General features: G+C 38.0%; 2 protein-coding genes across 2 annotated transcripts in view; one reads left to right on the forward strand and one right to left on the reverse strand.

Moving 5' to 3' along the window:
• The window catches only part of LOC103467075 (voltage-gated potassium channel subunit beta-2-like), a 15,186-nt gene extending 10,513 nt beyond the window's left edge, over window positions 1-4,673 (reverse strand). The window contains exons 1-5 of the mRNA XM_008413130.2: window positions 1,704-4,673; window positions 797-1,113; window positions 512-555; window positions 253-290; window positions 69-151 (exon numbers count right to left, since the gene is read on the reverse strand). Of these exons, the coding sequence (XP_008411352.1) occupies window positions 69-151; window positions 253-290; window positions 512-555; window positions 797-1,113; window positions 1,704-1,754 (533 nt within the window). The 5' untranslated portion in view covers window positions 1,755-4,673. The remainder of the gene's footprint in view (window positions 1-68; window positions 152-252; window positions 291-511; window positions 556-796; window positions 1,114-1,703) is intronic.
• Window positions 4,674-5,949: 1,276 nt separating this feature from the next.
• On the forward strand, window positions 5,950-19,136 carry mapk13 (mitogen-activated protein kinase 13). The gene is made up of 12 exons (XM_008413008.2): window positions 5,950-6,283; window positions 8,061-8,190; window positions 8,425-8,483; window positions 11,103-11,208; window positions 11,338-11,367; window positions 13,434-13,481; window positions 15,133-15,247; window positions 15,998-16,069; window positions 16,464-16,543; window positions 16,935-17,013; window positions 18,145-18,318; window positions 18,753-19,136. The coding sequence occupies exons 1-12, from the start codon at window positions 6,171-6,173 to the stop codon at window positions 18,836-18,838; spliced, it is 1,092 nt and encodes a 363-aa protein (XP_008411230.1). The 5' UTR covers window positions 5,950-6,170; the 3' UTR covers window positions 18,839-19,136.
• The last annotated feature ends 867 nt before the right edge of the window (window positions 19,137-20,003 follow it).

The following is a 20,003-nucleotide window of genomic DNA, read 5'->3' on the forward strand; positions in this document are numbered from 1 at the left end:
AAAAAAAAAAAGTCAGATATCTTCCATAGAACTAATTCTAAGAGACACTCCTGCTTTGAGGCCATTCTTACCTTCCACAGTTGTACACTTCAGATGTGTCGAACAGATTGATTCCACTCTCATATGCCAAAGTTGTCATTTCCTCTGCCACCTGGGACAAAAAGCATGTAGATGTTAAGCAAACAAAATTGATGTATAGTAGTTGCCCTTCCTCTGACCTGTACATGATAATGTACTTCAATTTTCTCTTACATCATCTGTGATCTGGCCTCCAAAAGTAACCCATGTACCTGCACAAAAACAGGAATATTTAACTTTTTATGGATGCAAAGGGGATTATGGAAAGAAATCCCAACTTTAACTTTTCAACCGGCAGAGCGCCCCACAAGCACAGTGTCTGTACCTGGTGAYACATATTTACTTCCATAGAGGGCTGTCCAACATGCTTTCAGGTTTTTTATTATTATAGTTGTTGATATTGTAGATTGTCTTTTATTTTAATTTTACTTACCTAATCCAACACAGGACACCCTCAGTCCTGATTTTCCCAAATTTCTGTTGACACAAAACTAAAGTAATTATTGTGTTTATACATATATACTAGAGAAACCTTTGTGAAAATGTACTATTGCATAAGCATAAGCAATGGATATTTTTTATTATTATTTTTATTCTCAAGCCTAAAATTATTYATATCTCTGAAATATTCCAGTTTTATTCATTAAATTTTGTTCTCACTAATCTTTGGATTTGGTTTTGCATCCAGTTGTATCCTGTTGYTGTTKTTTTTTTTTACCTGTAAATCATCCCTGTGGTATGTGCCAAACTGTCTCTGAGAGAGATTCGGTTAATCTTCAGAAAATCCTCTAGGTTTTTGAGCTGAGCAGCGGCATGGACCTCTTTCAGGCGTTTTATCTCTTCCAGCTGATGACTCCGCTGACGGGTTTCTTCCTTCTCCAGTGCTTGCTCTGGAAAGAAGCTGCTCAGATTAGCGTGCACGCTCTCGCTCATGGACAGGAGAGAACGGATGTTCCCTCCAGAGCCGCTGCTGTCACTGCTGATGCTGCTGCTTCTGGAGGTTCCACTGCTTTCACGAGTCACAGATTTGGGCATCTGGAATGAAATTACATATCAGAAAACTTGATATCAGAGTAAGTTTCACTTGTAAAGTCTAGCACGATGCAGTCTCATGGGTTCTTTATGAATTACTGCACTTGACTTTATTATTTGATTACTAGGATCATTTGGAATAAATTTAAGATTGGATTGAAATTACTCTTTTTGTACAATTAAGTGCTGTAGTACAAACAAACTGAACTGAATTGAGCAACTTTTTAACAAACACATGAGATTTGTTCTGAAAATGTAGCTGTCAGTTAAGGGGTTACAGGTATTTTAAAAAATAATTGAAAAAAGTTCCTGTTTTTTCCTCTCTCTCTTTTGATGTCATTTGATAAATTGGAATGTCTTAAAAGCTTTTTATRTTGTCTTACTAAAGTAATCTTGTTCACCTAAAACACAAATCCTTAAAGAGAAAATTATATTTTGGGAATTTGCCTGTTGAACATGTCATTAAGTTTGATTGAGACAAAAACAAACCAGCTGCATTACTTAMAACAGAAATMATGTAAATTCCATTATTATGTTTTCTTATTCMCTATCTAGTTCAGTTTTTAAAACCAGAAACAATCGTATGTACTCACCCTAGCAGCTGGCGCCCGACCAACGCAGGGGTTCTGAACGATGCTGCTCATGGTGTCGGCCGGTGAWGGTGAGCAGTAAAGTGTTTCTCTCTTAGCCTGATGCCAAGAGGAGCAGCTAGCTTCTGAACTGCACCAAAATCATTTTTGAGAGGAAGTWTWTAGAGCTTTCTATTCCTTCCTTCTTGGTCACGTGGCAACAAGAAAGCCCCATGAGCAACTTTGTCTGCATGGCAGAGCAAAACATAATATTCCATATGAATTATATATTAGTACTAAAACTGGCATCTGCACTAAAAGCCTGTCTGTCTGACAACCAAAAGCCTGTTCAGATGTAGCATTACGCTTGTGATGTCTTAGAAACTTCTGTATTTATTAAAAGAAACCCTGTTTGTAGACAGAGTTTCAGTCCTTATGTTAGTTCTGTTAATGTTCTAGGGAAGGAAATGAAGCTTCATCCCAAGAGTTGGAGTGAAGGTTACAATCCTTATTATATAACCACCGTTATATAACATGAACATTGTTAGATAAGTCAAAACATTCCCATTGGTGTGGTACACTCTACTTTATTATTGATAAAAACTGTAGTCTGGATATTTTTAGCTTGTAGAATTGGCTTAGTGTTAAAATGTAACTTCTGGTAATAGGTTTATTAATCCATCTTAGTGTGGAAGTTAATATATTTACTCTACATTCAATTCGTAAAAAATGTGACRACACATAAATATATGTAAATATATAGAAAACATAAGCCCTACCAAAAGAAGCAGGTCTGTCACAAGTGCTGCTCCTGAATGTTATGAAGGAAGAAAAACAWGATTTTTCAAATTGAAAAAGCAAATTTGAAGTAAGTGGCCAGGTCTGCTTTTTTAATATTAWTTTTTCAACCAAGTAATTGTTGTAATAATTGCTTGATTAAGRAAATTATRAATTTTCCAGTCAGGGTTTCACCAAAATTCAAAGACGTTAAAAGGAAAAATAATGTTTTTGYATTGTTACTATGTAGGTCACCTGATGTCAGATTGGATAAAGCAGTTTTTCCCAACACTTTGTTATAAATCTTTTATAGCCAGACTATTTATTTGTAAAATTATTATATTTATCTAAATATTATTGTTGAGGGGTACAAACAAGCTTACTGACACACATATTAAAAATAATAATGAAAAAAAACTCAAAAGGGGGCACTAGTGGTACCAAGGGTAAAAGGGGCAGGGGCTCAAGCCCTCTCTACTCCCCCCCTCTGCAAGTGCCTGCGAGTTACAACCCCAAAGTATCATATTATGATTTGGTGTAGTACACTAAGACAAGGTTTTTGACCCACATGCAAAATGCAATGTGTAGGAAAAAAACTACTTTACCTTGAATACACTTATCCAAATAATGAAACATAGAGGTGGCAGCCTCCTGCTGTGGTAATGCTTTTTATAATAAACCAAACAAGGGAAGAACAATGACTGAAAGCTAACCCTGAAAAGAATACAAAAGTAGAAGAATACACAATATCGAAAACCAAAGTGTGTGACACAACTCAGAGTAATTCTTTAGTTTGAACATTTTTTTTAAAAACTTGCATTCTTTTCTAGGGAGTCTGTAATCAGCCTTACAGAAACGGYGAGGCACTGCAGTCATCCATAGAGTCAACTTTGAGTAAAACTGTTACATCTCTGCATTGAAAGGAGCCAGTAGAAATGGTAAAGGTATCCGATCAGGCTGCGGCCTGAGGTTTTCAGGCACATTTCACAAAAGGCCATAATTCATTTCAGACTTTTCATCGTAACAGATTAAGAATTTGAAGCTCCTTAATCTGACAGTGAACGTTCAGTGTGAGACTAAAAAGTCAAAGATCTTCATGCTTCGCCCATTCTTGTTTGTGTTACCATCCCTCAGTAGGCTGCCGTGATTCATACATTTTTGCCAATGTATAATTATTCATGACAAGTAACACCTACTATACGTGTGGGTGGGAGAAAAACGAGTCATGTTGACATGTCTCAGCAGGCAAAGCGGCAGATTTTATCTCACAGGAGATCGTATGATTTGAGGAGTTTCGTTTAGTTTTATCTTTTCTGATATTATCTTTCTTCACTAGAATACATGTCTGTTAGATATGCAGCTGAGCTGCCTATAAGCAGTAAAAGAGTTCAGTTTGAAAAAGGATCTGATAATACACAATTCCAATCATAAAGTCGATGTTAAAATCCGACAGGAACTTGAGTGATTTTCCTTTCAAATGAAAGTTTTTTTCATTTTGGAGAGGAAAATTTCATTTTTGTTGTATAATTTTGTTATCCTATTTTGATATTAGTCCAGTGAAAATGAAAATGAATGTAAACAAATAAAATAAAAGTATTACTTTGTAAATGTTTAAAGTGTCAGTTTTTACAGGAGATTTGGTTTTTGGTATTTCCARAGGGCTGTGTTTCACAAAATTAGGATTCACTAATTTAGGAAAAAGAGCAAAGCTGTTCGAAGYCATTTATCTTAGATAGATAAGTAGGTGATAGCTTCCTCTGCTTTTCTTTTTGCTTTTTGTCTGATTACACACTGTTCCTTTGATTCAATGTGTTGAATCAGCTGACCATTTATAAGTAGACATTTTGAAAAAGACAATGATGTGCAAAGATTGATCTTCATAAATTGAAGGTGCTTTTAATGATGTTCAATTTAGACTTTTGCTTAATAAAGCCCAGATGGACAAGCACCAGTGAACTGTTTGTATCTACTCGCATCAGCACTTTCATGGCTGTCTTAAGAAAGCTTATGTATAAATCTATTTGTCCTTTAAATAAGTCTAATAATAGAATTTTCCTACTGTTGACTAACACTAAATATAGTGCAGTAAAATACTCATCTGTACTTTGGAGACATKGGTAGGACTGCCTCCTGAATGGTTAGGAGCCCTTTTTATTGTACATGTTATTCTTTTATTGTATTTTATTGTATTCATTTTCTTTTTTATGTAATTTGGATTTAGAGTCTGTAATAAAAATCTATCTATCTATCTATCTATCTATCTATCTATCTATCTATCTATCTATCTATCTATCTATCTATCTATCTATCTATCTATCTATCTATCTATCNATCTATCTATCTATCTATCTATCTATCTATCTATCTATCTATCTATCTATCTATCTATCTATCTATCTATCTATCTATCTATCTATCTATCTATCCGTCCGTCTATCTATCTGTAAATTGCTAGTTTTAAACTAATTATATTTTAAGTTATTTTAAACAAATAAAGTGACAAAAAGACAGAATTCCTCTGGCTCTTGTTGGCTCTGGAGCCAGCTGACTGCACAGACTGCAGACTAAGTTTTTGATTTCCTGTGTTCTGAGGTTGTGAATCTCAGTGCAAAGTCTGAAAAAATAAGTTAATTATCATCTGTGTTGAAATGACGATTTGTAAAGTATGGGGTTTCTGACCATCCTCAAACTGAAAATCCAAAATGACTGTCCAGTTTGGCTTGTCCATCCGCCTGACAACTGCAGAATCATCTGAGTATGTCATCAGGAGCCATCAGGAGTGACTTTTGCTTGAAGACTTGAGTGTAAAGAGGGAAARGAAATAGWGAGAKTACAGTCCCCTTTGGTGCTAATGTACTGCTGATCTGATTAGACACACAATCATTCAGTCTTACAAACTGTGGTTTGTTTGTTAAATACASTGCTCAAAAAAAGAAARGGAACACTTAAACAACACAATATAACTCCAAGTAAATCAAACTTCTGTGAAATCAAACTGTCCACTTAGGAAGCAACACTGATTGACAACGGTGACCCTCGTCGGGTCAATYAGTGTTGCTTCCTAAGTGGACAGTTTGATTTCACAGAAGTTTGATTTACTTGGAGTTATATTGTGTTGTTTAAGTGTTCCMTTTATTTTTTTGAGCAGTATAGTTGTAGATCCAGCCGATTGTTGAGGCGTCCGCTTGAGTTTTCTGGACTTTCTGACAAGTAAGAGTGGATTGAGTTAATGTGCAGCAGCCAGGAGGAAAACTGAATCTGAACTTGAGGTCAACTTAGATTGTTGACCCCCCTCCAAAAAAAGCACATAAGAAGCACATAAAGACAGAAAAGTCTTTATGTGCTTTTCTGTTTTATTCTTCCAACTTGGAAAYGTCGACTTCACGATGATTTTGGCTAACAAAGTCCAAATTTTATTTTGAAAGACCAAAAAACTTCAGTTAAATTAATAAAGTGGATGTTAAGAGAGACGGCTAGTCATCAGAAAATTTTGGCATCTGGATGATATTCTGGAAAACAAAACTGGTCCGTTTTTACATCTTCAGTAACAATTTGGCTATTTTATTTTGAAACTCCACAACCGGAACAAGGTAATGACATCTCTAACTTGTTTGTGTTTTCGCTTTCCTCCCCTGAGCGAGTGACAGGCGAAAACAGGAGGAGGAGGAGGCAGGGAGCAGAAGTTTTCCTTAGCTTCGCCTGGTCTTTCTCATCATGGAGGCTCGGGGACATTTCTACCGTGAGGAAATCAACAGCACGGTGTGGGAAGTCCCGGAAAAATACACGCGGCTGAAGCAGATAGGAACTGGGGCGTACGGTGCAGTATGGTGAGTGGCTTGTGGAGGTGTGCGTGTGTGCATGTGTGTGTGTGTGGAGCTGTGGACTCTGCGTAAACACGATGTTCGGTTTTTGACGATGCTTTCAGCAGCTGCAAGCCGCCTGTGGTGGGCCTGGGGTGATATCCTGTACAACACTAATGTCTGTCTACCCTGACGACACAGCCAAAACACTTACGTAGGCAGGATATAAGCTTCTACCACTTCCTATCAAAAAGAAGAAGAAAAATCACTTTCTGACACAAAGACACCTGCCTCTCAGGTCAAAAAGTGTTTTAATGCACAGTGGTGAAGGACGTACGGATAATATATGGATTGAAGATGGCCTGAATTAATGTGCGGGTGTCTTATGTTGTCTTATGTTGCTACATTATAAAACCATTAAGTCATGCGGATGAGAAAAGTATGCTGAGGGAAATATGGTGACTGTACTGGATTCATGGAGCATTCCTCATGCACTCTATTGATTTTTAATGCTAATGTACTCTTATTTCTTTGCATTTATATTCTAAAAGGTTTGAAAGCTTTGACAATATAATGGATTATATTGTAGGCAGGCAGGAGTCAGTATAACAACCACGAGTAAAGATATTACTGTTTGTAATGTTTATTATGTCTGTAATATAGCTTAAAACAAAAATCCAAAACATAATAGCTTTTTTGTGCAAAAAAGCAACAATTATTCCTACTGTTAAAATGGCACAAACATACAAGATTCTCTGAATTCGGTGCCTTTTGGGGTCTATGGTTACTTAAAAATAAACCACAAAAACATTGTGTTTTTGAACACTGCATCTATTGAAGGACTCTTTGAACCTCCAAGAAAATGTGTCTGCAGTGGCGCAACTACACATTATTCAGGTGGATGTAAAAAAAAAAAAACCCCAGAGGAAGGTTGAAGAAGCGTGGAAAAGAAAGTACATGTTGACTTTCTTTCAGAACAAAAACACAATGGGTTTGAAATAATGTCTTTTTCCAATTAGCTTCTTGAAAAAACACATATAGTGCAGTTCTAGTCAGCTGTGTGTTAAATTACAGCCAAATAATTTGTATTTAAGTTGTGATCCTTCACCTGCTGTGAACATCGAGGAGCTTTACAGGTGAAAAAACAATGCATCACACTGCTAAACAGAACAAAGTGGAAGTTAAAAAGGGCTGGATTTTAGTACAAACAACGTCATTAGCTCTCCCACCTTTACCTCTAATTTTCCCAAACAGTACATCTTGTCGAAACTCTCATTATGGAAAGAGTAAAGCAGAGATTGTAAAGATGGTACCCTTCATTAAATGAGCAGTTTGAGGCACTGTACTTCCTGCAGACGTACGGTGACATGCAATAGCTGCTGCGCACATACAGTAAGCGACTGTAAAATCCTGTGCCAGTGCGTCACGCCTGAAAACAGCACTAAAGCACGAGTGATTTGTGTGGTGTGTTAGTGCATGCGGCTCCAAATAGTCTAACAAGCCTCTCCTCCCACGTATTGGTGCCCTGCAGATCACTGCAAGCGTGCACATCAAAAGTTGCCAAACATTTCCACGCTGAGCCTCATGAAAAAGAAAAACAGCAGACCACCAATCATTCTTTGTACCTAGATGCTAATCCTGTCAGAGGGCAAAACCTCAAGGCTACTCATCCTTTCATTTCCCCCCTGCTCTGGCTTCTCCCCTCTGTATCTTGTATGTTTGTGCTCATGTGAAACCTGTGCAGGCTTAGCACCGAGCTAATGACGCGTTGTTGCTGATGTGCTTCATCTTCTTCCTCCCACAGCTCGGCAATAAACGACAAGAGTAAAGAGAAAGTGGCCATAAAGAAGCTCCACAGGCCCTTTCAGTCGGAGATCTTTGCTAAGAGGGCATACAGGGAGCTCCGGCTGCTCAAACACATGAAGCATGTGAATGTGAGGAGATGATATTACAATACACTACAGATGTGTTTTGTGTGTGTGTGTGTGTGTGTGTGTGTGTGTGTGTGTGTGTGTGTGTGTGCATGTGTAACTGTGTGTGTGTGTGTGTGTGTGTGTGTGTGTGTGTGTGTGTGTGTGTGTGTGTGTGTGTGTGTGTGTGTGGTTTCTCAAAATGAAAGTCTTCCATTAAATAAATCACTTGCTTCATCTAGCTCTCATTCCATGCAGGTGATAGGACTCCAGGATGTGTTTACACCTGCCTGCAGCTTGGACAATTTCCAGGACTTGTGAGTACTTTTTACCACGCTGACATCTACTTGCAACATATGAGGAGCTCGGAGCACCTGAGGCCCTGGGAACAGGCAGCTGTTGTCAGTTATGAGAAGCAGGCAGCAGCTTTTCTCTTTGTCCCAGAAATTATTGCGATAAACTGCAGTATTGTTGTTTGGAGAGCATTTTCAAGTAATAAAATGGTAATGTGATAATAATGCAAGAACGCATTCTCGAAGATCAATAAACTTTTAAGTTTAAAATTAATGTTTAACACTGAAACTGGAAGATGTCTTAAATATCCAAAATGCATAAACAAAACAACAGAAACAACAAATAAAATTAATTTTGAAGTCTCTGTAAACAAAATTATCCTTCAAAAAAACAAGGGCTAGTTGAGCCCAAAGCGCCCGACTGAAGACTTTTATCATCCAGTTTATTGGTATTGGTAAAAAGAGAGAAAAGGAAAAAAACAAACAATAAATCATGCAAATGGAAATTACTGAGCTTGCTTAAATTTATTATGCAATTAATTTACTTATTGCTTGCTGTGACAGGCCTAGGCAGGACTGTTACAAATTACTTTCACTGACTTGCTGCAACATATTTCTGTAGTAGTTGAGGCATCTGGAGTAGCTTGTAAAACATACTTTGGGTCTCGCTTTCCAGAGAAGGCATGCTCATGTGGATGAAATGTGTTCTTAAAATGATCCCTTCATCGTAAATTTAACTATCGCTAAAATAATTCCCTTAGAGGCACACAATAAAGGAACGAGACAAATAAAAAAGGATTAATTTTAACTTCTGCATTTTGATTCAGCGCCCCATACTCTGATGCAACTGAAAATAGCCTAGTGCAACCAAAAATATTCAGAGATCAACTAAGTAATAAACCTTTTTATAAAGTTTAGATTTATGGCCTAGTTTGAACTGAACGGGCCAGAATTACATGACGGTTGGGTCGGGCTTGGACTTTTGTGGCGAGTTTCTTAAGCCTACAATACATTCAGCACAGAGAAAACCAAATGAGTATACGCATCATAAAGTTGTGATAATCTACTTATTACGGTGTAAATAGAAGAATAGATTGTTTAATCTGTTGAGAAAATAAAGAAAGTAAGTATGGTGCAGAAGTTAATCAGACTGTATCAAGCACAACACCCTGCCTGTACACACAGTTCCACCCTACGGACGGTTTGACCTTGACTCACGTCATGGTTACAACAAGCGACAAGATGGAGCTGGAAGACGCCTGTGGGCTCAGGCCCAGTTAGGTTGGATTTTTTTAAGTTCGATCTAAACTCTACTTGTGTGCAATTTATTCCCAATATAATTCTAGCTGCTCTGAAGTCCTCAGCTGTTTGCTGTGCTTCGTCTCCACTGAGCGGTACTGTGTGGGTCGGTGTGCTGTTTTATGGTATTAGGGAGAGCGTTTCCACTGCCAATTGGATTCTCAGTAGCCAGATGGGGTTAAACCCAAACGCCCAACATGGCATACTGGTGCGAGGTCAAACACATGACGCATGAATACGCCTGGCTTGTCTCAAAAAGTGGCATCTTTCTATCTCCCATCATTGAACGGTGCAGTCTGATGGCCGTAGCTCCACCTTAACTGCACCAGTGTGGACCTACGACTGAAAGGGGTCCAGGATTGCTGTGGTTGTTTGTCCCGCTTTTACAATGGAAGCAGACTAATTGGTGTACCACATTGACATGCGCTGTACCACTCAGTGGAAATTAGGCATTTGAAAACCAAGGTGGTCCGTGGTAGCTTTGGAAGAACTGTAGAGATCCACAGCTCAGGTGGGAGTTTCTGTCAAAGGCTACTACAGTAATATGACTAATAGCCAACTATTTGTTCTGCAATTCAAGAATATGACCTTTATGGAAAAGTAGCAGGACGGTCAGATAAGACAAAAACAGAACTTATTGTTAATGCAAGGCACTAACAATAAGACTGAAAAGATGCTGAGACTTAATTGTAGAATAGATGGAGCTAAATCAAGGCTAACGTGGGAAGAAAACCCGCCAACAGCCACAAAGGGCTTAAGGGTGAGGTGGCGGTTCACCTTGAAGTTCAACAACAACAATCCTAAACATGCAGCCCAGGAGCAGCTACAATGGAGCGGTTTAAGCCCAGTCAAAGTTTAGACCTAAATCCAAATTAGAAAATAAAGCAAAACTTGTTGCCACAGATGTTCTCTGTCCAGTTTTAGAGATATTAAATCTTTTTGCAAAAAGGAATTGACCAACTCTTCAGATGTGCAAAAGCAATTGTAACTGTAGCAAAAGTTGTCTTTACAAAGCATTGACTCAGGGGAACTGAAAACGGACGCCTTTACTGACCGGCTGTATTCACACTACAGTTTAATTATACAAAGGTAGACATTAATGACGAAGTCTTATAAGTGGGACTGAATTGAAAAGCATGCTACACTTCTTTAAGGAGTTTTTCAGGAGGATCTTCCAATGGAGGTTGAGTCTCATTTATTCAGACCTACTTCAATGTACACAAGCCCCATCTAAGGTAAAGCATAGCGCTACAGCTTTAGCAGGGTGGGGAATTTAGCAGGGCATTCACACCTTCCCACCTCTCTGCATCCTTCCACTTTTACATCTGCACATCTTTTCCCCAGCTATCTGGTGATGCCTTACATGTACACTGACCTGTCAAAGGTGAGGGGTCAGCTCTCTGAAGACAAAGTCCAGTTCCTCGTTTACCAGATGCTCTGTGGACTGAGGGTGAGGCTTTTCCCAAAATGTTAAGGATGTGAATTTTATTTATTTAAAAAAAACAACAACATAAAAACAGCTTGAAGTTTATATACACAAATAAAAAATGTATCTTTGGTTCTGCTTCTTCTTCTGCAGTACATTCACAAGGCAGGAATCATCCACAGGGTAAGCAGTCGACACAACTTTCATTGAGTATTACAAAGAAATTTGAACTCTGCACTTTTTTTTTTTCTTTTAAAGACTCCAGAGATTTGCTTCTGCCTACACTTTGCCGTTTTTTTTATTTTAATAAACAATAAATAACAAGTCAGCGAAAAATCTGCTCCAACTGGTAAGATGAGTGAATCCCTCTGATGTTTGGCTGCATGTCAAGAGTTGTTAGGCCACACCCAGGGTCTGTACTTTCTGTATGTGGAGGAAGAGCAGGTTAGTCTTATGTTGTTCTTTTCTGCTTCAGTCAGGTCATTATCTTCTCCATCTATAAGTGCCATCCAAAAGCACTGAAGGGCACCCACAGTGCTCATGGCTCAGAGGGACGTTTAAGAAGGCATCAGGGAGAAACCACAAGACTGTCTCTAATGTAGTCCGATTAATAAGAGTCTATTAATTAATTCATCTGTAAAAAACTGTCTGGGTTTCAAGAGGCAGAAGTAAAGTCATTAATTTAGCTTCTGAAGCCACTCAAACCTCATTTCAGGCGGATGTTTATGCCACATGTTGTTTTTAAAATCTTTCCCAACCGAAAGACATCCTGCTGGCTTGTAGAGTGATTTCAGTTACAGAGATTGCCTTCAGATTTTCCAGTTTCATTATTGTCTATATTTTAGAGAAGTGTGTTCTCACCTTTTGTCATATCTCGATTTCCACAACATGTTTTACATAAATTGAAAGCGTTTGTGGTTTTTTGCTGCTAACAGAATGATCTTTTAGCATTTTTAGCAAACCCAAAACCAGCATCCCCTAAAATTATTGACAGTCCTGGTAAAGTTCTACTGTTGCCGTTTTTGTTATCTTGAACCAGTATTCCCATTTTCCTCTGAAGACATATTTATCTATTCAGCCACTGTTCACTGGATATTTTCCCTTTTCTGACCTTTTTATGCAAACCTGAGTTATGGTTGTTCATAAAAGTCCCTGCAGATCTGCAGTTTCTGAGCAGGGAGGATTTCCAGTAGCAGTCAGTCCTGCACCAAATCTAAAGAAGCCTCTGACTGAAGACATTAGAGTTGAAAATGTGATCCTTGCCCAATATGACGGATGAAAGAGCCATCCTTGTTTTCTGCTCATTGGTCCTGATCTGCCTTCATTGTGTGTTCGTTTCAACTACTTTGGGATTGTAGATGTATTGTTATTAGAGTGTTGGGGATGCCCATCAACTCCAGGTTCTAAAAAAATAATAATAATCAAATTTAAACAGCTTGTTGCCATGTTTATGGTTCATAAAAGATATCCAAAAGTAAAAAAAAAAAAAAAAGTACAAGCAAAATTTGTTCCAGCTGCACGGCTTTCAAAATCAGAGGGAATAATTGTCCAAACATTCAAGTCTCAACCAAAAGAAATGATTAACAAAAGTCCACAAAAACAACAAATCAGAACTAACATAGCAGAGCTACTTCAACATGCCTTGAGCAGCGCAGCTCTAGAAACTGAATACGAACTTGAAATGCAATAGAATATGAAAATTGAAAGATGGGAACACACTGGACACGGTACGCATGCAAAAAGTTCTTGCAGTGGGCCGAAATGAGCAGCTTGTGCAACATGACAACAGCTGTGAACCTTCATCTCTTCCATCTTAATGTAGTTTGTTTTTTTTTGCTGCGTTCGTGCGCCTTACAAATCGTGTCTGGTTGGTGTCGTGGGGATTTGTTTGGTTTCTTTGTGTTTTAAGTGCAGAAACCGGTGCGACCCTGCTGTTCCTCTGCTAAGACCCAAAGCTGTTCAGGTGTTACCAACACCCGGTGACCGCTTACCACATTATGCCGCAATATTAAAATGCTTGGTAGTATTTCGTGTTTTGGCTTGCGGTTGAATCACTCGACGAGGCTTGTGTTAAGGGAGAAAAACACTTGTTACATGACGCGTTGAAACAAACAGCTGAGCCACGTTGGCCCCACGGGAACCAAGACGTTAAACCTCCTCTTGCTGAGCAAGGGAGTCCAATCACTGCAATTTCTTGTTAATTACTGTGTGACACACTTAGCCGTCACTCATCTGATTTCATTTTGCAGGATCTTAAGCCTGGAAACCTGGCTGTTAATCAAGACTGCGAACTGAAGGTACAACATTTATAATATGAATCTTTCAAAAGTATTAATTCAAGTCCTGAAGCCCTTCAAATTTAGTATTTAATGTTACAGACCAACAGAAAGCAGCACAAGCGGAAGGAGAGGGATATATTGTTTTCAACATTTTTGCAAATAAGAATCTGTAAACTGGGTTGTGTTTGTATTCAGACCCTAATCTGATATTACGGGTATTGTTTATAATTTATTGTGAAAAATTTATTTCCGCCACAAGAATTTGGATTTATCGTTATCATGATAGATTTCAGTTATTGATGTTAACTTACATAAAACTGATCAGAGCATTGTTTTTGCTAGTATCTCCACTTTTTCTTCTACGAGAGCATCAGTAAATATCAATAAAATTGAAAATATGGTTAAATGCAGTGCAGTCACTTTGTGAAGTTTAGTGAAATAAATCACACCTTTGTAATCAAGTGGCATCCTGAAGAAGCCTATTTCAGATGAGAATTTGTTTCAAGAACAATATTTGTGTTTGTGACGCTATGAATGCCATGCCATGCAGTTACCGTACTGCAAAACTATTCATTGCCTAAAAAAACAAACAATACATATTTTTTAAAATCATAATCTTTATATCGTTATCACAATAGTTCCTCAAAATATTGCGATAAAATTCTATGTCTGTATCGCCCACCCTATCTCTGATACCCTGAAAGAAAATCCTGTGTATTTAACGCAAGTATTTTTTTATCCTGTGTTTTTGTGCAAAATGGCTCAAATTCAGAGAGATTGGACGGATGGCAACCTTGAAAATCAGTTGTAATTGTTGCCTGTTACGACCCGTCTGGTGGTGGCCATATCATAACGTGAAAGATCCATTTTCTTCAGATCTCAAACAGCCAACAGAGACAAAGTTAAACATTTTATAATGTCATTTATTTTAAGAAGATGTATTTTTGAATGAGATGTTACAAGTGGAGCATATGGCTTCAGAGTGAGCTATAGTCCCGAAAACAATAAACCATCTGAATACTAACCAAAACTTGCCTATCTGAAAGTAAATAAACCAAATGACAAAAACTTACCTCCCTAATTAAGAAAAATATGAGGAAACTAAGCAAACATAAATAGCAGCTCACTCCTAAAAACTCCAAGAAGTTTTAGAAAAAGTTTTTGACATACAAACGGTGTGGCCGGTTGAGATGAGCTGAGGATGGATGTCAGGAAGTCCGCCGCAGCAGCTTTTGTATCCGTCACCTCCGGCATGCCGCCAATTGGATGTTACCGCCGTCTTCTGGGAGCCAATCAGGGACGGGCGCCTGCGCACTCATTTTTGCTTAATTAAGTTTACGACCTCAGTTGTAGTTGTATTCAGTCATACCTGTCAGGTTTTGGTCAATACTTTTGAGTACACCAGTCTTGGCTGCGCCAAACTTTGAGCGCACTGCACAACAATGGTTTGGCAGACTCAAACAAAACCTGACAAGATGAAGATATTATCAATGTTATCAGTGTTTTAGATCGATCCGCCCCACCTTTATTATTTACCTTCCATTTCACAAATACGCAGGTGTGAGATATTCACCAGGCAAGATATTTAGAAGCAGATTAAGCTCATTGCGTTCAGACATCGTGTGCTCCTGCTGCAGATTGTTATCAGTTTCTTTGGTGTCCGGTACAGATCCTGGACTTTGGGCTGGCTCGCAGTACCGATGCGGAGATGACGGGCTACGTGGTGACCCGTTGGTACCGGGCGCCTGAGGTCATTCTGAACTGGATGCACTACACCCAGACTGGCAAGACATCTGTAGCTGTTACATATTATTAATGTACTCCTGTTCTCGCCTTACCGTTCTGTAACTCTGAGCCTTTGCTCGTCACGTGCAAACTTCCTGTTTGACATGAAGCTTGTGTTTTTGCTTTGTCTTTGCTTTCCAGGGTCAACTTCCTAATATGGAATATTATTTCTTAAAATGCATTTTTATGATTGGGTTTCATTTAGAAACATATTCTTTGATTTTTCTTTTTGTATCTATGTTTTTACTGTTAGCCTGATTGATCTGCCCCGACAGTCTGTCATTGTGACGGGACTGTCTTTCTCTCTAGGATATGATTTTAATTTTAGAAGCAGGTTGTTCAAAACACACTGCGGCACACAGAGAGCAGCTTTCCACCCTCCTTGGGATTGTGTTACTCACCAGATATTCTATGGCAGGCTATTTTAACATAAATTAGGTTTCTATGGCAGGCCGTTTTAACATAAATTCGGTTTTACCGCCCTTACATTCCAAATATCTCAAATTGTTTTATGATTAGACGTTTAATTAATTCAAGATATTTCTAATTATATTTTGACTAGATAAAATACCTATTTGAGATATCTCTAATTATGTTAAAACGGCCTGCCATAGCTGTTCCCCATTTATCTGTTGTGAATAAGGACTGAGTGGTGCCATGTAAATGCCACCTTCCTCATTTTTATTCCACCTTCCTGTAGATTTGATATCTGCTTTGGTTGTTACTGATGTTTCCTTCTCTTTTTTTAGTGGATATTTGGTCTGTGGGTTGCATCATGGCTGAAATGATCAACGGAAAAACCCTCTTTAAAGGAAAAGACTGTATCCTTTCATGTTTGCCATCTTTTAATCTGTTTTTTATTATTATTTTATGACTTTGTGGTAATTAAAGAGGTTGATAGCATCTCTTACAAGCAGGAACATGTCAATTTGATGACAACAATAAATCGGGCACTAAGTGGATCACAAGGTACCATTACCACAAACTACATATTTGAGCAACATGTTTCCAGACTTGTTTTTACTTTAGATTCATCTACTACTTCCTTTGTAGATTTATAGAACCTATTATAAATTAAAATGGGCTCTTTCCTGTTTTTAATTAATCTGTCATGTTTTTTTTTGTTTGTTTTTTTCAAACCACATTCCCGGAGCCTGTTTTGCAGTCATCAGTGAATAGCACCAGGTTTTTTGACCGTAACCCTTTAATAACCAGACATGGACCAGCTATCCCAGATCATGAAAGTGTGTGGCGTGCCTGGACAAGAGTTTATACAGAAGCTCGAAAGTCCAGAGGTAAGACAAGTCTCAGTATGTTGACGTAGCTTATAAAAGCCAGTCATGATTTCAGTCAGAATTCTTTATTTCATTTTTTTTTTCAATTAAAGCTGCCAAATTAATTGTTTTCATGTTGGCAAAGAAAAACGACCATCTGCTCTCATCATGATCAGCAAGCAGAGCTTAACATATCTTGAGCATTTCATGCTAAGATGTCATTCTAAAAAAATAGTATATGTTAACCTTATATGTGTAGCTTTAACCTTGTCTGGATTAAAGAATATCCACAATAAATGTGTTTGTTTTGAATTTACTTGATTATGACCTTTTAACAGAAACATGTAGGAATTAAAGTGAAACAGTAACATGTCTGTTACTTGACTTGTTGTTGATTTCTTCTCTAAAACAGGCCAGAAGTTACGTTAAGAGCCTTCCTCGCCACCCTAGAAAAGACTTCTCTACATTGTTTCCCAGAGCCAGTGAAACGGGTGAGTTCAAATGTATCATTGTCAGATACAGTTTATTTAATTATCTATTTTTAACTTCATATGAAGACTGTTCAAAGTGCTAATTTCAAACAGCAGACTCCAGTTTTCCATTTGGTTATTTTGGAAAGAAATTATAAGTTTTGTTTAATTTTGGCTCTGAAATACGAGAACTTTCTGATCTTCTGTACTACACAACTGTAGTGAGCCTCATCTCAGGGGGGGAACGACTTCCCACAGGAATGGGGTGGAACGACTGACAACATAGTGCACAGACAACAATTTAATCCTCAACACAGCCAAGAGCAAGGAGATCATAGTGGATTTTATCAGTAAAGGAGAAATTCAACCACCATGCTTCTGCAGAGACCGGGTGGAGAGGGCGTCAAACTTCAGTTTCCTGGGAGATCATAACCTGACCTGGGACGTAAACACAGCAGAACTGGAAAAGAAAGCCCAGAGAAAGAGACTCTATTTTCAGAGAAACTATATTTCTCAAAAACTGCTGGTTTCCTTCTATCGATGCTCTATTAGAAGCATAATCTGCTGTTGTCTCTGTGGTTCTCCAGCTGCACAGCAGCACAGAGGAAAACTCTCCAGAGACTCATACAATCTGCCCAGAGGACCATCAGCTGTTCTCTGCCATTTCTTGAAAATCTCCAGATCCCACTGCCTCAGGAAACCAGGAACGTTTTAAAACTCTCCTCTCACCCTGATCACGATTTKCTCCARCTGCTGCCATCTGGCTGCAGATACAGGAGCATTGAAGCAACGACAACCAGGCTGAAGAGCAGTTTATACCCACTAGCCATGCGGGCATTAAATGCCACCTAGTTCTATTTATCACCCAGTTTCATTATAGTCCAATTAATTTTTTACATGGTTTCTATAATGACAATAAAGATTATTGATTGATTGAACAGTAGTAAAGATGTTCCATTCTGTAACAGAACTGACATAGTTGCTTGTCCGTATTTTTGCGCAATAATAGTTTTAGATTAGTTGCATAGTGTGAACTTAACATTACACAGTTTAATCTTTGTGTCAAACCCTTTGTCTTTGATGCATTCTTTGCAATTTTTCAGTAGGATGGCTTTAACTTTGATATTTTCCGGTGTTTTTTGCCCATGTCAGGTATCGACCTGCTTGAAAAGATGCTGGTTCTGGATGGAGATGAGAGGCCCACTGCTGAGCTCGCTCTGGAGCACCCGTACTTTGACATTCTGCGGGACCCGGAGGACTTTCCTGAGCCTACGCCATACGACGACAGCCATGACAATGCAACTATGTCCCTAGATGAGTGGAAACGTAAGTGGACAAAATTAAAAATGAAACAAGGAAACACTGGTCTTTAAGAAATAAATGTTATGAGATATGTTTAAAAAATCAATATGCAGCAAACATCCTAAGTTACTTGACTAAATTCAAGCTGGAGAGTCACTTTTTTAAAAGTAGCAACCAGAACAACTGCCAGCAGTAAACTTTTCACAACCTGAGCTGAAGGTGAACCTACTACAAGGTCTGTTTTTGAGAAAATTGGCAATTAAATAAATATACCTCAATTCAGTCATGAATTTTTGCTTTGTTTTTTTTCTGCATGCTGCCACAATAAAAGCTTTTTTTTTTTAAATTATTTTCTGACAATTGCGTGCCAATATGGACGCATTTAACGTATTTTCTTCTGCAAACAAAAATGTGGTTGTGTAGAAGAAAACCAAACTGCCCTCCATTTTCTCTCACAGGGTTATGCTACAAGGAGGTGAATAGCTTTGTGCCATTTCCACGGCGGGACTCCAAGAGAAAAAACACTCTTACTATGTCTCCATGATGCGACGAACCTGATGTAACTCCCCTACAAATACCACACACAGCCAATGGTGCCCTTGTATATTCCTGACTCAAAATCACACTATTTCTTTTACTTTGGAGGTTTTTAGATTCAGTGTTGATAGTGATCTATTTAAATAAATACTTCTCCAATTTCTTTTTGGAATGTGAACTTATTTCTTAAATGTAAATTGCTACATGTCGGTGAATCGTGTTGCAAGTTCATTGTGACGAAATGCTGCAGGATTTCCTGTAAGATTTAATGTTATACCGTTTCCCAATTAAACAATAAGACAATATCTGTATGTTTTTTTTCTTTTTTTTCTTTTTGTTGCATTGTGGCATCCTTTATTACAACAATATGGTGTAAATATTCAAGTACAAATCTTTTCTGAATATGCTTTTAACAAGCCAAGAATCAAAATGCTGGGCATGGAGGCTACTGGATTTCTAGAAGGTAAACGGATACCATGTAAATGTACACTAAGCCACCAGTGCATACTGGAATTTGTCTAGAAGACAATGTGCCTAATAACTTTTTAACACTGTTTAAGGCCTTGGTTTTACAATAAAAAGCAATTAAATAATGTAATTTGTAAACTGCCCTTGCCTTTTTTCAGTCTTTTTTTAGTTATTTTTAGCTTATTGTAATTACTTGCTTCTTTTTCGTTGGTGTTTAAAGTGCTTTTTGAACAATTAGACCAATGAAAATAAATCCATGAGAATGCATGTGAAACTTAAGTTTTAGTTGTGCAAAATGAACATTTTAAAATAAACATTTTAAAACATGTCAATTTTTTAAATGACTTGTTTAACATTAGTAGGCTTGAGTCAGATACCAGTAATAAGGTTTTGTTCCAAAACAGCTAAACTTTCCATCATACCATTCCAAGTTTTTCTATAAAGAACACAATGCCAAAAAGGTGTATTTTGCTCAAGAAGCACTTTTCTACTAAATATAGCAGAAAGTCAATCTATGTTTTTCTTTGAGCTGTCCTGATCACTTACTCAGACTTCATTTACATAGCGCTTTTAAAACTAACATCAATGAAGTGCACTTGACAGAATAAAGCCAAAAAAGATGGCCACCCAACCGACTCGCTTAAAAGATAAAACCACGTCCATCAGAAATATGCACATGCATCATTCTTTTAGGCACAGTATGA

The sequence above is a fragment of the Poecilia reticulata genome, linkage group LG7 (genome assembly GCF_000633615.1).
Source record: "Poecilia reticulata strain Guanapo linkage group LG7, Guppy_female_1.0+MT, whole genome shotgun sequence".
NCBI lineage: Eukaryota > Metazoa > Chordata > Actinopteri > Cyprinodontiformes > Poeciliidae > Poecilia > Poecilia reticulata.

What these genes read in the sequence shown, in the direction of transcription:
- mapk13 (XM_008413008.2), top strand. Translation starts at nt 6,171, where the DNA reads ATGGAGGCTCGGGGACATTTCTACCGTGAGGAAATCAACAGCACGGTG. An exon ending in TTGGACAATTTCCAGGACTT is followed by an intron (nt 8,484 to 11,102) that starts GTGAGTACTTTT and finishes TCTTTTCCCCAG; the next exon opens with CTATCTGGTGATGCCTTACA. An exon ending in ATCAAGACTGCGAACTGAAG is followed by an intron (nt 13,482 to 15,132) that starts GTACAACATTTA and finishes TGTCCGGTACAG; the next exon opens with ATCCTGGACTTTGGGCTGGC.